Source organism: Elephantulus edwardii, unplaced genomic scaffold (genome assembly GCF_000299155.1).
Source record: "Elephantulus edwardii isolate Elephantulus edwardi_28Jun2011 unplaced genomic scaffold, EleEdw1.0 scaffold00030, whole genome shotgun sequence".
NCBI lineage: Eukaryota > Metazoa > Chordata > Mammalia > Macroscelidea > Macroscelididae > Elephantulus > Elephantulus edwardii.
The window spans coordinates 5,693,605-5,708,473 of record NW_006399780.1 but is presented as its reverse complement, the minus strand read 5'-3'; the positions used below and the strand labels follow the sequence as shown (position 1 = coordinate 5,708,473).

The 14,869-nt window shown below is 42.8% G+C and overlaps 1 protein-coding gene across 1 annotated transcript in view; it reads right to left on the bottom strand.

Annotated features, from left to right (window-relative positions):
- Positions 1-8,159: 8,159 nt before the first annotated feature.
- Positions 8,160-14,869, bottom strand: part of GRK1 (G protein-coupled receptor kinase 1) — a 19,887-nt gene continuing 13,177 nt past the window's right edge. The window contains exons 5-7 of the mRNA XM_006883812.1: positions 12,849-12,973; positions 10,859-11,060; positions 8,160-8,455 (exon numbers count right to left, since the gene is read on the bottom strand). Of these exons, the coding sequence (XP_006883874.1) occupies positions 8,160-8,455; positions 10,859-11,060; positions 12,849-12,973 (623 nt within the window). The remainder of the gene's footprint in view (positions 8,456-10,858; positions 11,061-12,848; positions 12,974-14,869) is intronic.

The window sequence follows — 14,869 nt, the reverse complement described above, 5'->3', positions numbered from 1 at the left end:
ATAGATATAGATATAGATATGTTTATAAAGAACTTGAACTTGGATTTCCATTCATTCATTGTTGCACATTTTCCTCCCTTGCTCCCTCCAGTTTGCTTTTTCCTTGGAAAAAAGTTCTTTCTTGTTATACAGTCCCCACACTCCACCCCGGACCACTTTACTATGCAACTCTTCTTCTGGACCCTTGTCAGGCCAATAATACCTAATCATATATTCCTTTTATATAGTTCTCTCCCTCATCTGTTGAAAATGGCTTCTTTAAAAATCCTTAGAAGAGGGGATCACTGTGGAATGAATCAGAAATGGTATCTGGAATTCCACGCACTGACCAGTTCTGGCAATGGATCTAATCAGCTGTGACCTCGTCCAGTTTGGGCTGGGGAATAAGAAGGGATAGATGAGGTTGTCTTTTAAATTTTTAGCTCAGATAAGGAGTTTAGATAGTGGCTGGTATGCTTCAGGACTTGAAGGACTGGATTGGGTCAAGTTTTGTATCTGCTGTTGAGAGTTGATCTTTACTGGTGTAAACAGAGCTGCCTTCCAAGCAAGACAAACCCACATCCTGACTACCTGCCCGCCTGTTCAATGGACAGGTCTTTACAACAGAAGCAGACCATATAAGCCCCTGCTGAATGCACAGTGAATGTTTCCCCACAGACGAATGATGTATGTAGTGCCTGCTGCTCCAACTCCTGCTACAATGACCCTCTACACTATCCCCAACCAACACATCTCCAAGAAGAAGACAGAGAGGACCTAAAGTGTTTCATTTCCAGTTTTCCAAAGGAATGGGAAGCATAATTCCAAACAGGATTTCCGTTTCCACATGCAAACAGTACCTCAAAGTAATTTGCTTTCTAGAGTAAGTTGAGAGGTGAGATGGTGGGGCAGCCCTTCATAGAAAGCCACATTCTTCCAGGGTCTCTATCTGTCAGACATCTATTGAGTTTTACAGTGTTGCAGACTCTTTCTTGTCTTTCATCTGACATGATTCCTTTTTAATAGGAATACTATTTGTAATGCATCTCAGCTAATCATAATAAGAATAAACAGCTCTAAGTTTAAAGAGCTATGCTAGTTTTAGAATGTGTCCCACTGATGTGGCTTAAAAGTGAGTTGACTGATCTCCCCTCTCACTCCCTAAATATAGTGTGGTGAAGGTTGTTTGGGAGAAACCAGCTTTTGTTGTGTTGGTTTTTCTTTTCCAATCACTCCTTACCTATCAATTTAACAAAAAGAATAACTGTGCCAATAAAAGTTTTCTCTATCAAATTTAAAAAAAAGACATGAGTTCTTAGCCTCCCAAAGTTGTTGTTGTTGTTGTTGTTGTTAAGTGCTGTCAAGTCATAGATGATGCATAGAGACCCTATGAATGAAAGACCTGAACACTTGTATAACTTTCATTGTTTGTCCAAGTTCATAGAGTTTCCACAGGCAAGCTATTTCAGAAGTGGTTGCCACTCCTGCTTCCAAGCTTGTTTTAATCAGGGAGCTCCACCAAACACTGTCCACCATGGGTAACCGTTATTTCATTTGACACATCACAGTGTTCAGCGTCACAGCAACCCTGAGTTACCTCTGTACAGCAAATGGACAGACCAGTGCTATACCACTTAGAAGAATGTTTGACCAAAAACAATTAAAACCAGGTCTGAGGGCCGCAGATTAAAATCACCCACCTTTGGCTTGGTAGCATCACTTATTTATGCTAAATATCATGATAATGTTTCAAGGTGTTTTGGAAGAATTACAGTGTTTATCAGTGAATATAATTATCTTTTAATTATAGGAATAAAGTTCAAAACTCATTTTAATGCAGCACTTCAAGGAATTTACTATAATGGCCTCATTAATTTCCTCATCTTTCATTGATGGAATTCTTATCAACAGCAGCTAGCCTCCTTATTTAAAACTCTACTTATCCAAGAATTTATATAGATCCTTGTTATTGTGTGTCATGGAGTCAGAACTGACACATATCTGGCCCTCTAGCAGGCTTACAGAGGTAGTAAATGAAACGAGAGGAGATAACCTGTCTTTCTCCAATGGAGCAGATGGTGGATTCAAACCACCATGTGCCTTTGGAATTGCTGTGCAGCTTCTTACCACTAGGCTATCCTTGATGACATTATGTGTACTAATCCTATGACCTTGCCCTACACTAAGCCAATCTCATTGTCTCTGACTCACCTGTCCCCATTGCCACACTCACTGACTCAATCCACCTCATCCATAGTCTTCCTCTCCTGCTCTGACCCTCTACCCTTCTAAGCATGATGTCCTTCTCCAAGGATTGCTCCTTCCTGGTTACATGCCCAGGGTATGTGAGACAGAGTTTCAAGATCCTTGCCTCCAAGAAGCAGCCTGGGTTCACCCTTTCCAGGACAGATAGACCTGTTAGTTCTCTTGGCCATCCAAAGAATGTTCAACACTCATCTCTAGCATCACATGTTGTTATTGTGTGCTGTCAAGTCACCTGTGACTCATAGCAACCCTATGAGTAATATGCACTGTCTCTGTCACACTATTACACCAGTCACTCTGTCAATCCATCTCAGCCAGGGTCTTCCTTTCCTGTATTGGCCCTCCACCTTTCCAAGCATGATGTCCTTTTCCGTAGACTGGTCCCTCCCGGCAACATGCCCAAAGTATTTGAGATGAAGCCTCAAAATCCTTGCTCCTTGCCTCTAGAGAGCAATGTGGTTTGACCCTCTTGGCAGTCCATGATATGTTCAATACTCTTCTCTAGTATTACAATTCAAAAGCACCACAAAACACTTGTTAAATGAGTGGACTCAGGAAAGGAGTAGTTGAAATCTCATTTATGATAAAGACTAGACCACTCAATAACTGAGGCTTCGGTAAAAATTTTGCTTCCTTGATTGGTCACTCATTCATTATCACACAGAAAACTAGACAAAGTGGAATATATGAGAAAACAATGAGAGATTATTATTTCATCTGCAGTTACTTCTAGTCTGTGATGAGAAATAGGAACCAAACGCTGTTGTTGCTGTGTGCTGTTGAGTCAGAACTGACTCAGAGCTGACCCTCCAGCAGGTTTTCACAGGCAGTAAATTGCATGAGAGGAGATTACCCATCTTTCTCCCACAGAGCAGCTGTTGGATTCAAACCATATGCCTTTGGGGTTGAAATGCAGCTTCTTTCAAATAGGCCACCAGAGCTCCCTATAAGGCCCCTAGGTTGCACAAATCCTGATAACATGTTGTTGTGTACCATAGAGTTGGATCCAACCCATAGCAAACCCTCCAGAGGGTTTTCAGAGGCAGTTAATAGGCCATCTGGAGCATGAACTCTGGGTTGGTTCTGACTTGACAGCAAACAACAACAGTGGTCTTACAAATCCCCTTTATTTTAGATTGTGCCTCATATTTGATTGAGATCTTTTGCTTATTTGTTATAACCTGTGGAAAGACCAGAACCACATTCACAATGGCAGCAGAAGCAGCTGGTGGTCTTGAACCACATGTCTTTGAAATTGCAGCACAGCTTCTTGCCACTAGGCCACCAGAGCTCCACTGATAATGTAGTGCTTATTTTGAACTGCTGACTGAGTCACCAGTGAGAAGCCACAGGCCACTCCAAGGGAGAAAAATAAATAGTTGTCTCCCTTCAAGATCTACAGTTTTGAAAATGTGATGGAGTCAAATATGAGTCAAACTTAACTTGACGGCAGTGGTTTGGTTTGCAAGTGGCACAAGCAGTTTGCTTTTAACTGTGCACTTAAAAATTAGCAGTTTGAACCCACTCAGTGGTACCAGCAAAGAAAAAGATCTGACTCCATTATTGCAGTCAAGAAAATTCTACAGAGTAGTTCTACTTGTAACACATGAAATTACCACGACTCAAATTCAGTGTCATGGAAACTAACAACCCAGCCTAAGACAGAGATTTACTAGCTTCTTTGAATAATGGGACAAATCTACATAAAATATTTTTGATGGCAAGGAAGAAACTAGAGAAGTGGCAGTGAGGGTCTGCTTAGGACCATATGAGACCCATAGCAGATTAAAATGGATATTTTCCATATCCATTGCCAGAACACAGTAAAGTAAAATTTATAGCCCTTATATAATCAATAGATACCGTTCTAGAAGATATAAAGGGAAGGGGTGGGAAATGGACACAGCAATTTGTCCTAGAGCAGGGTTCATCAGTCACTGAGGTCTCTCATCGTGGACCTGACCAGGATGGGTAAATCATGTGTATCTCTAACTCAGAAACTTCCCAAGTGTTTCCACTGTCACTAGGAGAAAGTTTAGTCTCCTTTTTACACAAGTTCTGGATGGATAGACAGACAAATAGATAAACATCATTGAGTAGCTTCCATTCATAACAGTTTTATGTACAAAAACAAAACATTTCCCAGTCCTTCGTCACCCCCATGATTACGAGAACTATAAGAATAAAAATCTGAGGGGAAAGTCTATCAACTTGTGGTTTATTAAAACATGATGGAAAATAGTGCTCAACAGGAATGAGCTGCTGATACAAAGGGCACGGATGCATCTCCAAATAATTCTACTGAGTAACAGATGCCAGGCCCCAAGGGGAGGGAGCAATACAGTATGATGGCATTTAAATGAATGCTAGAAACTAGTTGCATTCTAGAAACTATAGTGAGGTAAACAAGAGTGGCTGAAGAGGAGCATGAAAAAGCAGGAAGGAGGAATTGCAAATGGGGTGAAGGAATTTTTGGGGTGATTATTTATTTGGAGTATCTATTACCTTGATTACGATGATACTTTCACATAAATGCAAATACCTCAAAATCTAAAAAATTGTACACCCTAACCATGTGCATTATATTGTATGCTGATTATATAACAATAAAGCTGTTAAAAATTCAGTGGGCGCTCTACCGCTGAACAGTCAGTGCACTAGGAAGGAAATGGGAAGGATACAGGTGAAAAGACAAGAGACAGGTGATTAATTTTATAAAATGTAATGCATGAGAATGATTGTATTAAACATAACATGACCAAAGAATAGTGTGAAGCACAATGTATATGAACTTTGCAAGCAAACCAATATAAAATAAAATCAATTTAAAAAAAAAAAGCGAGAGGCAAGCTACAGTGAGGGTTTGGTGAGAGGTTGTGATAAATAACATTGATTAATTGTAACTAATGTTCTAAAATAAAATGTACATGAATGACTAAATGAAAACCAACTTCAAAAAAGAAAAAAAAATAGTGAAATAAAATCCTACAAGAAACTCCAACATAGAAAGAGGAAATGACAGCACTTCTGGTTATAACAGACGTGGGGTCTCTGCATCCACGTGGCTCCTCAGCCCACCAAGGTGTCCATGAGACATCATAGTCCAAAAGCCACTGGATGCCCCTCCGACTAAGGTCCTTCTATGATACTATAATATCAGACAAGCAGAGTCAGAATAGAAAGATAATTTTAGTAAGGTTTATTCTAGCAGCCCAAGTTGTTTTCCAAGTCTTCATGTACATAAGGGTACTTCTACAGAAACCATTTACACAAAAATGAGTTCGCTTTGGGTTTTTACTGAAATAAGTACTTCTAATAATTGCCTGTGCCAAGTGGCGACTGCTTAAGGGAATGGGTAATCTTTCCTTCAGAGGCTTTACAATCAAGTAAATCAAGGTCCCTGAGTGATGCATTAGGTGGGAGCCAGTAATCCTCCAAAATTGTTAATGGCCAATATTCTTCTCTTCTCTCCTTTTGGGTGGTGAAGAAGCAGATGTCAGAGAGCCTATGCTGTGGGCATGTTTGCCCTCCACTGTTGACTGTCTTGAGGCAGTCACTTCTCTGACTCCCAGGACATGAGATAAGATGACAGAGTACACCTATCTTTTTCCTCGTCTGGTCCCTGGCAGGGCCCGGCATCAAGGCTCACCAGGTAGAGAATTGCAACATCATTCAGAATTTGCTAGACTTACATCCTCTCAAGTGAGCGATGAGGCTCAGACAATCACTTTGCTGGACAAGTGAGAGAATGAGACTTGTTTCTAGTGCTAGGACCTCTCCAAGGCTCTTGAAGCTTCCTGTGTGCCCCTCGCTTCTGCAGCCAGTTCATGATGCTGCTCATAGCTCCTTCTCCCACTTGTACATATGTTAGAGGGAACTCATTAGAAGTTCTTCCCCACAAAAATATTGAAAACTCTTCTGGAAGACTCTTCAGTTTCCTGAAGGTCTTGGAATGGCTTCATCTGGACCCCTTTGCCAACGCAAATCTCAGTTTAGGAGTGGATGTTTTCAGAGGCAGATACAACAAAAACTCAGTTCTTCACATCAAAATGCATAAAGCACTTGAGGAGCCCTTGAGGTTAAGAGCTCTGGCAAAAGAGGCTAACATTGTAAGTGTTATCTTTTAGGTCAGTATTTCAATGTTGCTGCTGGAGTTATATAAAGACGGCATTGCAATGAGAAATCACTCCTGCTGTCAGTCATCAAACCTGCATCGAGCAAGACCAGGTCACTATGGGAAAAGGAGAACCACCACCTCCAACCCAAATCCACCACATCAAGTAGATCGCATACTCATAGAAACCCGTAGGATTGATTTGAATTGCCCCACGAGGTGGTAAATCTTTACCAAAGTAGCCTGCCTCCACGTTATCCCTTGAAGGTAAATTTCAATGGCTAGGAATGTTTAACCACTGAATTGTTGAGCTTCCTTTAACCAACCCAGTCATGAGTAAATACTTTTTGGGGCGGGGGGGACGGGGACAGAAATAGTTTGGGTTTTGTGGACCAAGAGGCAGAATAGAGGAGTCTGTGCAGGTACTTCTACAGCAGGAGCCCTGGAATCATGGGATGAAGCATTGGGCTGCTAATCTAAAGATGGACGTTAAAATCTCCTAGCTGCTCTGCTGGAGAAGCAGTCTGCATCTATAAAGACTTACAGATTTGGAAACCCTAAGGGTTAGCTCTACTCTGCCCTCCAGGGTCCCTGTGAGTTGGAATGAACTAGGTGGTAGAGAGGAATAAGTGCTTAATGAGTTAGAAATTCTCGGGCCTATTTGGTTGGGTAGGTCTTCTAGGATGGTGACCATACTCTGAATCCAGTTGTCATCAGCTAGACAGAGGCTGTGGAGATGAAGAGGACCACCAGAGGGCAGCAGCTGGGCAGGTAGGCACAGAAGGGAGCAGTCTTCATGCCCCACTTATTCTCTGCTCCAGGAATAGCCAGATACCTGCATGCTCTTCCACACTCCCAGGGAGGGTCATCTCAACTCGGGCTGAAGGTGATGTGACCCCAGGTGAGGTTCCTGTGCTCAGTATTGGGCAGTTACCAGCAGCAGAATCCCTGACATGTAGGTGGTGGCCCGAGCAGCAGCCAGGCAGTCAAGAGGCAAACTCTGAGCATAAAGTGAGTAACAGGCTGAGTGCTCACAGCACAACTGGTGCCTATGAGTCTGCAGATTGGCATTTGCCAACCCCTGAACAGTCCGAAAGACTAATGCTACTGGTGGTCCAGGCTCTTGCAAATGAACCATTAATATACCAAGAAACCCAAGACAAACATGCACCTCTTCTGACTGAACCATTTTCCATCTTCCACCCCCTTTGCACAACTATAATTTTTGAGATAGATAGCTAGGACTTTCTTCCTGGGTGCCTCTGGGTGGATTCAAACAGTCAAACTATTAGGAGTCAATTCCTTAAGTGTTTGCCCCTCCCCGAAACGCCATTCAATCATTCTTCTTTGACTATTCACAAATGTTAAGTTGTATATCTAAGCAAAGGCCCTTTGAGAATTTATATTCACCTTTGTATATTTCCTCCTGAGAGTCCTTTCTGTGTCTTTTGTTGTTGTTGTGAAATAAGAGTAGACTAGGTGAACTGCTTACAGTTTGGAGCTCAGTAAGTATGCTAGGTGGAAAAAAGTCTAGCTATTTGGCTACACATAGCTAATATTCCCCCCACTGTGCTGGTGAGGAAACTCAGTCACACAAGTGTTGACCTAGAATGAACAAACTCTGCTTGCTCACAGGCTGATTCCACCTAAAAGTGAAGTGGCAAAGGCATTTCAGTTTTTTAACAGATTAGTTCACATCCACACTGAGGTTTCCCGAATTTTCCTTCTCCTCTATAGAGACTGGTCTCTCTCCCATTCGTTGTGTCCCTCAGCAAATGCCTCAAGCCTCAGGGCGCATCCTCTAGGAAACCAGACACATTCCTGACTTTGAGGGTGCTGGCTCCTCCGTGGTGATCCCCTTCATGTCATCCGGCATAGTCCCATCGGAACGCCACACGTTCAGCTCCCCAAAAATGCCTGTTTCGATCATCTCCTCCTGCCAGGGGATCGGGCAGTTGCCAGTTGCAAATTCCTGAAAGAATTCTGTATCTGTTTTGTCAAAGACCACACCTTTGACTGTGGAGAAGGCACCTACATCTTGAATATTCTTTGCATAGACAGTTCTGGAGTCTGGGATGAAAGGAGGTATCAGCATTCCTGTTAGAAGAGGGAAAACAGAGGAGGTAAAACAGCATGGAATGTAAAAATAACAGCCATTTAATCCAAGAATTCTTTTTCTTTGGCTCAGGTGAAAAATGCTCTTAATTGGGGAAGTATACCTAAAAAGATATGCTCTTAAGGACAGGAGCTCCCTCCTAGGTTACAGCACACATGGTGAATGCTTAAATATTGGTTGAATAAAGCCAGGAGCTCAGGTGGCCTAGTAGGTGAGTAGGTGGCCTACTGTGAGCCCAAGGCAGACCACCAGCTGCTCTGCTGGAGGAAGGTGGGCAGTCTCCTTTCATGTGATTGACAGCCCAAACAACTCGCTGGAGGGTCAGCCAAGTCTGATTCAGTGGACAAGGGAAACAAGAAAAAAGCTGGAGATTCTTACACTCTAATTTAGATTCTTTTCAAGGCTTTCACACCTTTTCCAAATCTGTATCACAAAGGACAAAGTACACTACATGTCACTGCTGCTCCACTCTGGCCTCCCACACTGTCCATTAGAAACCTCCTACCCTCACATAATTGCACCTGCAGCCTCTCTGCAGAGCCCCCGACTCAGATGACCCTCACCAACCTTCCCAAAGAGCAACTTCATCTGAAAGTCTAGCAGCTAAAACACAACACGTTCAACACCGGACTCATCTTTCCAAAGCCAACTTCTTAGCTTAATTTATATTAATGAACAAATCTCTGGATAAATTAGCTACAGAATAATCTTTGATGATTTATATCCCCTACTTCTAGACCTACCACTAACACTCTGCCTAATCCATCTTTGAGTTGTAGTGATTCTTCCTTCTTCATGCCTATTTCGTTTGTTCCCACCTTTCAGCTCACATTAACATTTACCAATGTTCTCATTTATCTCTAGGATGGATTGGTATGCTACTCTAGTGGCCGCAGGGCTAGTGCTCAGGGCTCACATTCCCCCCTCCCATGTTCTAATCTGCTCTTCCTTGGCCATATTATTCCTTTTCAAACACCACTTTGATTTCTACACCCTCTAACTTAAAACTCTTCCACTGTCCAGCTCTCTCTCCTTCGTAGTCATCCTTCCTCATGGTCAAATCCCTTCTGACTCAGCTGACTCTCCAAGTTTCTGAGGCTATAAATAGTAACAAAAGGCGACTATCCAGCTTTCTCCTGAGAATCCATGAAAAATGCAGTTTTGGGGTAGCCATGCAACTCGGTAGGGACTGAGCCACCAGAGCTCCCTCATCATAGTCAAGACCCTCCTTCCGTGCCCTTTGCCACTTATGTATACCCGAGGTGTGCTATTCCCGTCCACAGCTTCACTCAGAACAGGACCACACCTTGGTGTGGGTGTCTGTCCACAGCTTCACTCAGAACAGGACCACACCTTGGTGTGGGTGTCTGTACAAACATCCTGACTCTCTATCTCACTGTAGATGCCTAGGCACTGTGTGTGTTAAACATGTTTCTCTCTCAGGTACACATAGTATTTTGTTTGTTAACTTTGGTAACAAAACAAGTTGAAAGAAATAATTTCTTAGGGAGCTCTGGTGGCCTAGTGGCAAGAAGTTGCACTGCAATCCCAGAGGCTCACTATTCAAATCCACCAGATGCTCTGCTGGAGAAGGAGGGGACAATCTCCTCCTGTACCAGTCTGATCCAATTTGATGGTACACACACACACACACACACACACACACAAAATTTAAAAAAAAAAAGCTTAAAAAATAATTTCTTAAATACTCCTTTTAGTTTGAATTATGGGCTCCTTTAAATGAAAGGGATAGGAGGTGTCCACAAATGTAAAATGTTGTAGCTATTGTTGTTGTTGTTAGGTGTCATCAAGTCAACTAAGATTCAATAACGACCCTGTGGACAACAAATCTGAACCTCGCTCTATCCTGTGCCTTCCTCCTGCGTAAGTGCGTTGTTATAGTCACGGTGTCAATCTATCTTAATAAAGGTCTTCCTCTCTTTTTCTGACCTTCCACCTTTCCCAGCATCATGTCTTTTTCCAAGGACTGGCCCCTTCTAACAATATGCCTGAAATATGTGAGACAAAGCTTCACCATCAAAATGTTAGGTCAGCATTTTTCTCACTCATTCCATCATCCCTGAAGAATGTCCAACTTTACAGGCCTCAGGTTGATTTCCCCAGGGAGTCTGGCAAGTTAGATAAAACCCAATCATGATGCATTTTGCACATAAGAGATGATTGGCAGAGGTAGGTGCCATTGTTTGGCAGGGGAGAGAGGATGACAAGAAGACAGAGGAAAAAGCCTACTCCAGGCCTCAATTAACTATTAAGCTGACAAATTTTAGTAAAAGGCCAGTTTGGTTGATCAGCCTTTCAGTTAAAACACAAGACACACCCTCCCACAGACACTGGCCCCACATCTAAAAGTCATGTAATAGTACCAGCTTCAAGCTGTCTCCAGTTAATGTTTTTGAAGAGAGGGTTGGCGCGCAGCTCATCACAAGTCCCGTTTCTGAACCCGAGACGTTTCTCTGGGTTCTTCTCAAGCAATGCCTCACAGAAGTCCTTGCTGGCCTTGCTGAACTTCTCCGAGTAATTCACAGGGTCTGACAGGATTCTCTGCTTGAGTTCCTTGTTCTCCACCTGCACACCAGGGACGCACCACGTCACATTAAACCAACAGCAGACAGACCTATCTACAGCGTTAGAGTCAGTCCAAAGCAAGGTGAGGAAGAGGGTAGAGATGAGACATCTCCAGTCAGAGGCCTCAGCATGCTCAGATGTCCTCTCACAAAACGCATCTCAGGGGCAAGTGTGACACTCATCAACACGGGCCATAAGGGACACCTTAGTTTGCTCTTACTCCCCGGTATGTTAACACTTCAGAGGTATCACCTCAAGTCGAAGGAATGAGATTTTAAAAGTGAAATTTGCAAGTATCAGTCAAAACTGAGGTGAGGTGTATTTTTTCAAGTATGATTGACTTGTTGAAATAAGCAATATATATGTAAGGAAAAGAATAAACAGAAAAGGGGAGAAAATTAACTTTCTAAACCTTACCCGTTAGAGAGAGAGGCGGGCAAGAGAAAGATGGGCAGTCTCCTCCAGTGAAATTAATTGCCTTTGAAAACCCACTGGAGGGTCATCTATGGGTCAGTTCCAATGATACACAACAACACAGGTATAACTAAATGGAAACCTAATGATGACTCTTCCCTCATTCCTTATTTTTAATCTACTTTCTTAAGGCATAATTCATATACCATAAAAGCACCCACTTTAAGTACCCAGGTCGACAAGGTTTGTGAACTCACCCATGTAACCATTGTAGACACATCACCCCCAGAAGATTCCTTGTCCCCTTTGCAGTCCATTTCCCCACCCTGTGCCTGAGGCAAATAATGATGGGTTTTGCCCCACTGTGTTAGATTGACCCTTTGTAACATTTCACGCAAATGGGTCTGGGCAGTACTGTATTACTCTGTGTGTGTGACTTCTTTCACTCAGCATAGTGGGTCTGAGATGCATCCAGGTTGTTATTTGTATCTGTGATTCACATCTTTTTATTACCAAATGTATTCCTTTGGAGGGATGCACCACCATTTATTTATTGTGATTTTTTTAACTGAACTCATGAAGGACTTCTCATAACAGCCCATCAGAGTTCTTTCATACACAGAAAAAAAATAGGATCCTGATTGAGTGTACAATCAGAGTCAGCATGTGAGGGCTAGGCAGCCTCAAAATTGGGGACTTTGATTATGAGCCTTGCGGCAGGGATCTGCCTATGGATACTGCATGTGTTACCACAGCAGGCTTTTAGCCACTTTCAAGAAAGAAAACTTGTTGATTTGAAATGCTGAACAATAAAGACATCCAAGGAAGAAATCCACATACTCCTGTTCTCCCAGAGAGCACCACAAGGGGCTGAGAATTTGCTCATGGGTGCAAGTGAGATGGTCCAGGCAGCTCTTACACTGAAGCACCCTTTAGTGTCCTGGAGTATCAATGAGTCTTCTCATTGAAGTCATCAGGCTAGGAAAGGGTCTACCAGGAGACTTATAGTCAAGAGTTGAGTAGCGTATTGATGGAGACATTTCTGGCCTATCACATGTCTGCTTTAGGACAGAAGGATGGATTTAAAGTCTCATAGGAAGTCTCCCTGCAGATCTTGGGACCACCCCAATTTGCACAGGGTCCTTGGCACTCCTGAACACTACCGCTGCTGGACCTGCATGAGTCACTCTATGGAGAGAAGATAGAACCAAAAGCAAGGCTTCTGAATGTGAGCCCTTAACATGGTCCTGCAGAACAACCTCCAAGCCCTGGTTCTGACTCAACAATAGATCTTATCACAACTCTCACCCTCAAAAAGGAAATTCAATATTAGGGTAGCTATAAAGATGTTGGCTAAAGAGAAAGACCTCCTACCTTTTCTCCTCGGGCTCGAAAGGGTCCTCTGGCTGCAATCATCTCATACAGTGTGACCCCCAAGGCAAAATAATCCACGGAAAAATCATACTCCTCACTCCGCAGGAGCTCAGGGGCCATGAAACCTGTCAAGACACAGGGACAGATACAATGCCAAATTCTTCCCGCTGGGGACCTCACTTGCTGGCCTGAATCATTTGAAAGCCATTAAATGACTCCTGTAATCCTTTAGCCTATAAACTCAAAAGGCATCACCAACCCTCCAGTGGATTTTCAGAAGGAGATTGCCCACCTTTCCACTGTAGAGCAGCTGGTGGGTTTGAACTAACTATGCCACCAGAGCTAGTGGTTCATAAGCCACCTTAGTTACTTCTTTTTTTGAGAAAGAGGAGATAGAATTAACTATAGGAGCTGGTTTTTTCTACATCAGAGGGTTCTGGTGACCTAGTACTAGGTAAGCTGTGCTGTCAACCCAAAGGCACACAGTTCGAATCCACCAATTGTTCTGCAGGAAACAGATGGGCAGTCTCAGGCAATTTACAGCCTCTGAAACCCTGCTGGAGGGTCAGCTACGAGTCAGTTCTAACTCCACTGCAGTGACTTTGACATTTTTCACTTTTTCTCTAGATAGCCAAAATTTAACAGGGGCAAAGTGGTGGACCTCTCCTTTCTGTAAGCATCTTCTTTAATTCACCAGTCACAGTTCCCTGAAGACACTGATCCTCTATCTCCCTGCTATTTCTTACAATTACACCAGGCCACCTGATCTTTCATTCTTCTCTCTGGGTCTCTTTTGATGGTTCCCCCTTAGGAAAAAAAGAAGCCTGTGGCAGTTGATGGACAGGGCAGTTAGGAGCCCCTGCTCCACCTTTCCACTCACAGATTTGAACTAGGTGCCAGCAGCGCGTCAGCCTTCAGAGCAGCTGCTCCTGCCTGGTCCTTCCCTCAGGACTCATATTCTCACATTGGGGGAAAATATTTTGAATTTTTTTTCCCATTTGTCCTTTCTTTACCATTTTTTTTGCTTTTATTCTCAATATATTTTTTTTCTGAACTCATTTTATAATCAAAAAACAAACCAAACAATGGAAAAACAAGGCATGTTCCCAGCCAGTTTTAATATGGCATTTGCACAATGTCCAAATCCTCTAACACCCTATTTCAAGGAATGTGCCCTGGATATTAAGCAATGCAAACCCACATAATAACAATTGTGTCTGCAAAACATAGTCTAGAATGTAGCATATTATTATTGGAATTTTTTATAAATGCTAGATATTCTGTACTTTTAAACATTTTTCTAGGTACTTATTATATACAATTGAACCAGAATAAATACTGTCTTTTCATATTTTCCTTATAACAATGCCCCCTGATGAGTAAATAGAAATCTGTTCTCTCATTTCTTGTTTCAGTAATTGTCCTATCCTTTCAAAATAACTGGGAAGTTCCTTTCGTGGTTTGATAGCTGCCTGTGTTTCTTGGGATCATTTCAATAGTCGAGCATGAGACTCTGCAAAAGCAATGTCTGCTGGGAAGAAGGAAAGCTGGAGAAGGGTGTTTTCATCCTGGGCTTCCTGGTGGGGACACGCTGGGCGGCGGGACTCTGTCAGCAAACAGTCCTCCTCCCCCTCCCCAGTGTAATACCCACTGTCATCGAGTTGGTTCTGGTTCAATGACCCTTTATCTGCTTCATCATCAACAAGCTGGCTCCAGCCCAATGTGACTTTTTGTAAGATTTCTATGACAGTAAATCTTGCCCATCTTTCTTCTTACAGAATAACCAGTAAAGTCAAACTTCGAACTGGTCAACTGACTGACAAATGTCTCCCTTTCAGTTTGCAGCTCGTTACATTATTCTCTGTGCAATCAGGGCTCCTTTCTTCCCAGTAGAGATAAACCCTAATCTTAGTTTGCACTGTGATCAGATGTGGCAGGTCAGCAGGCCGTAATCCCAGAGATAGTGGCTCAGCCTGTATTTTAGCGCCCATCATACAAAGGCGCCTCCTTAAAAGAGGACT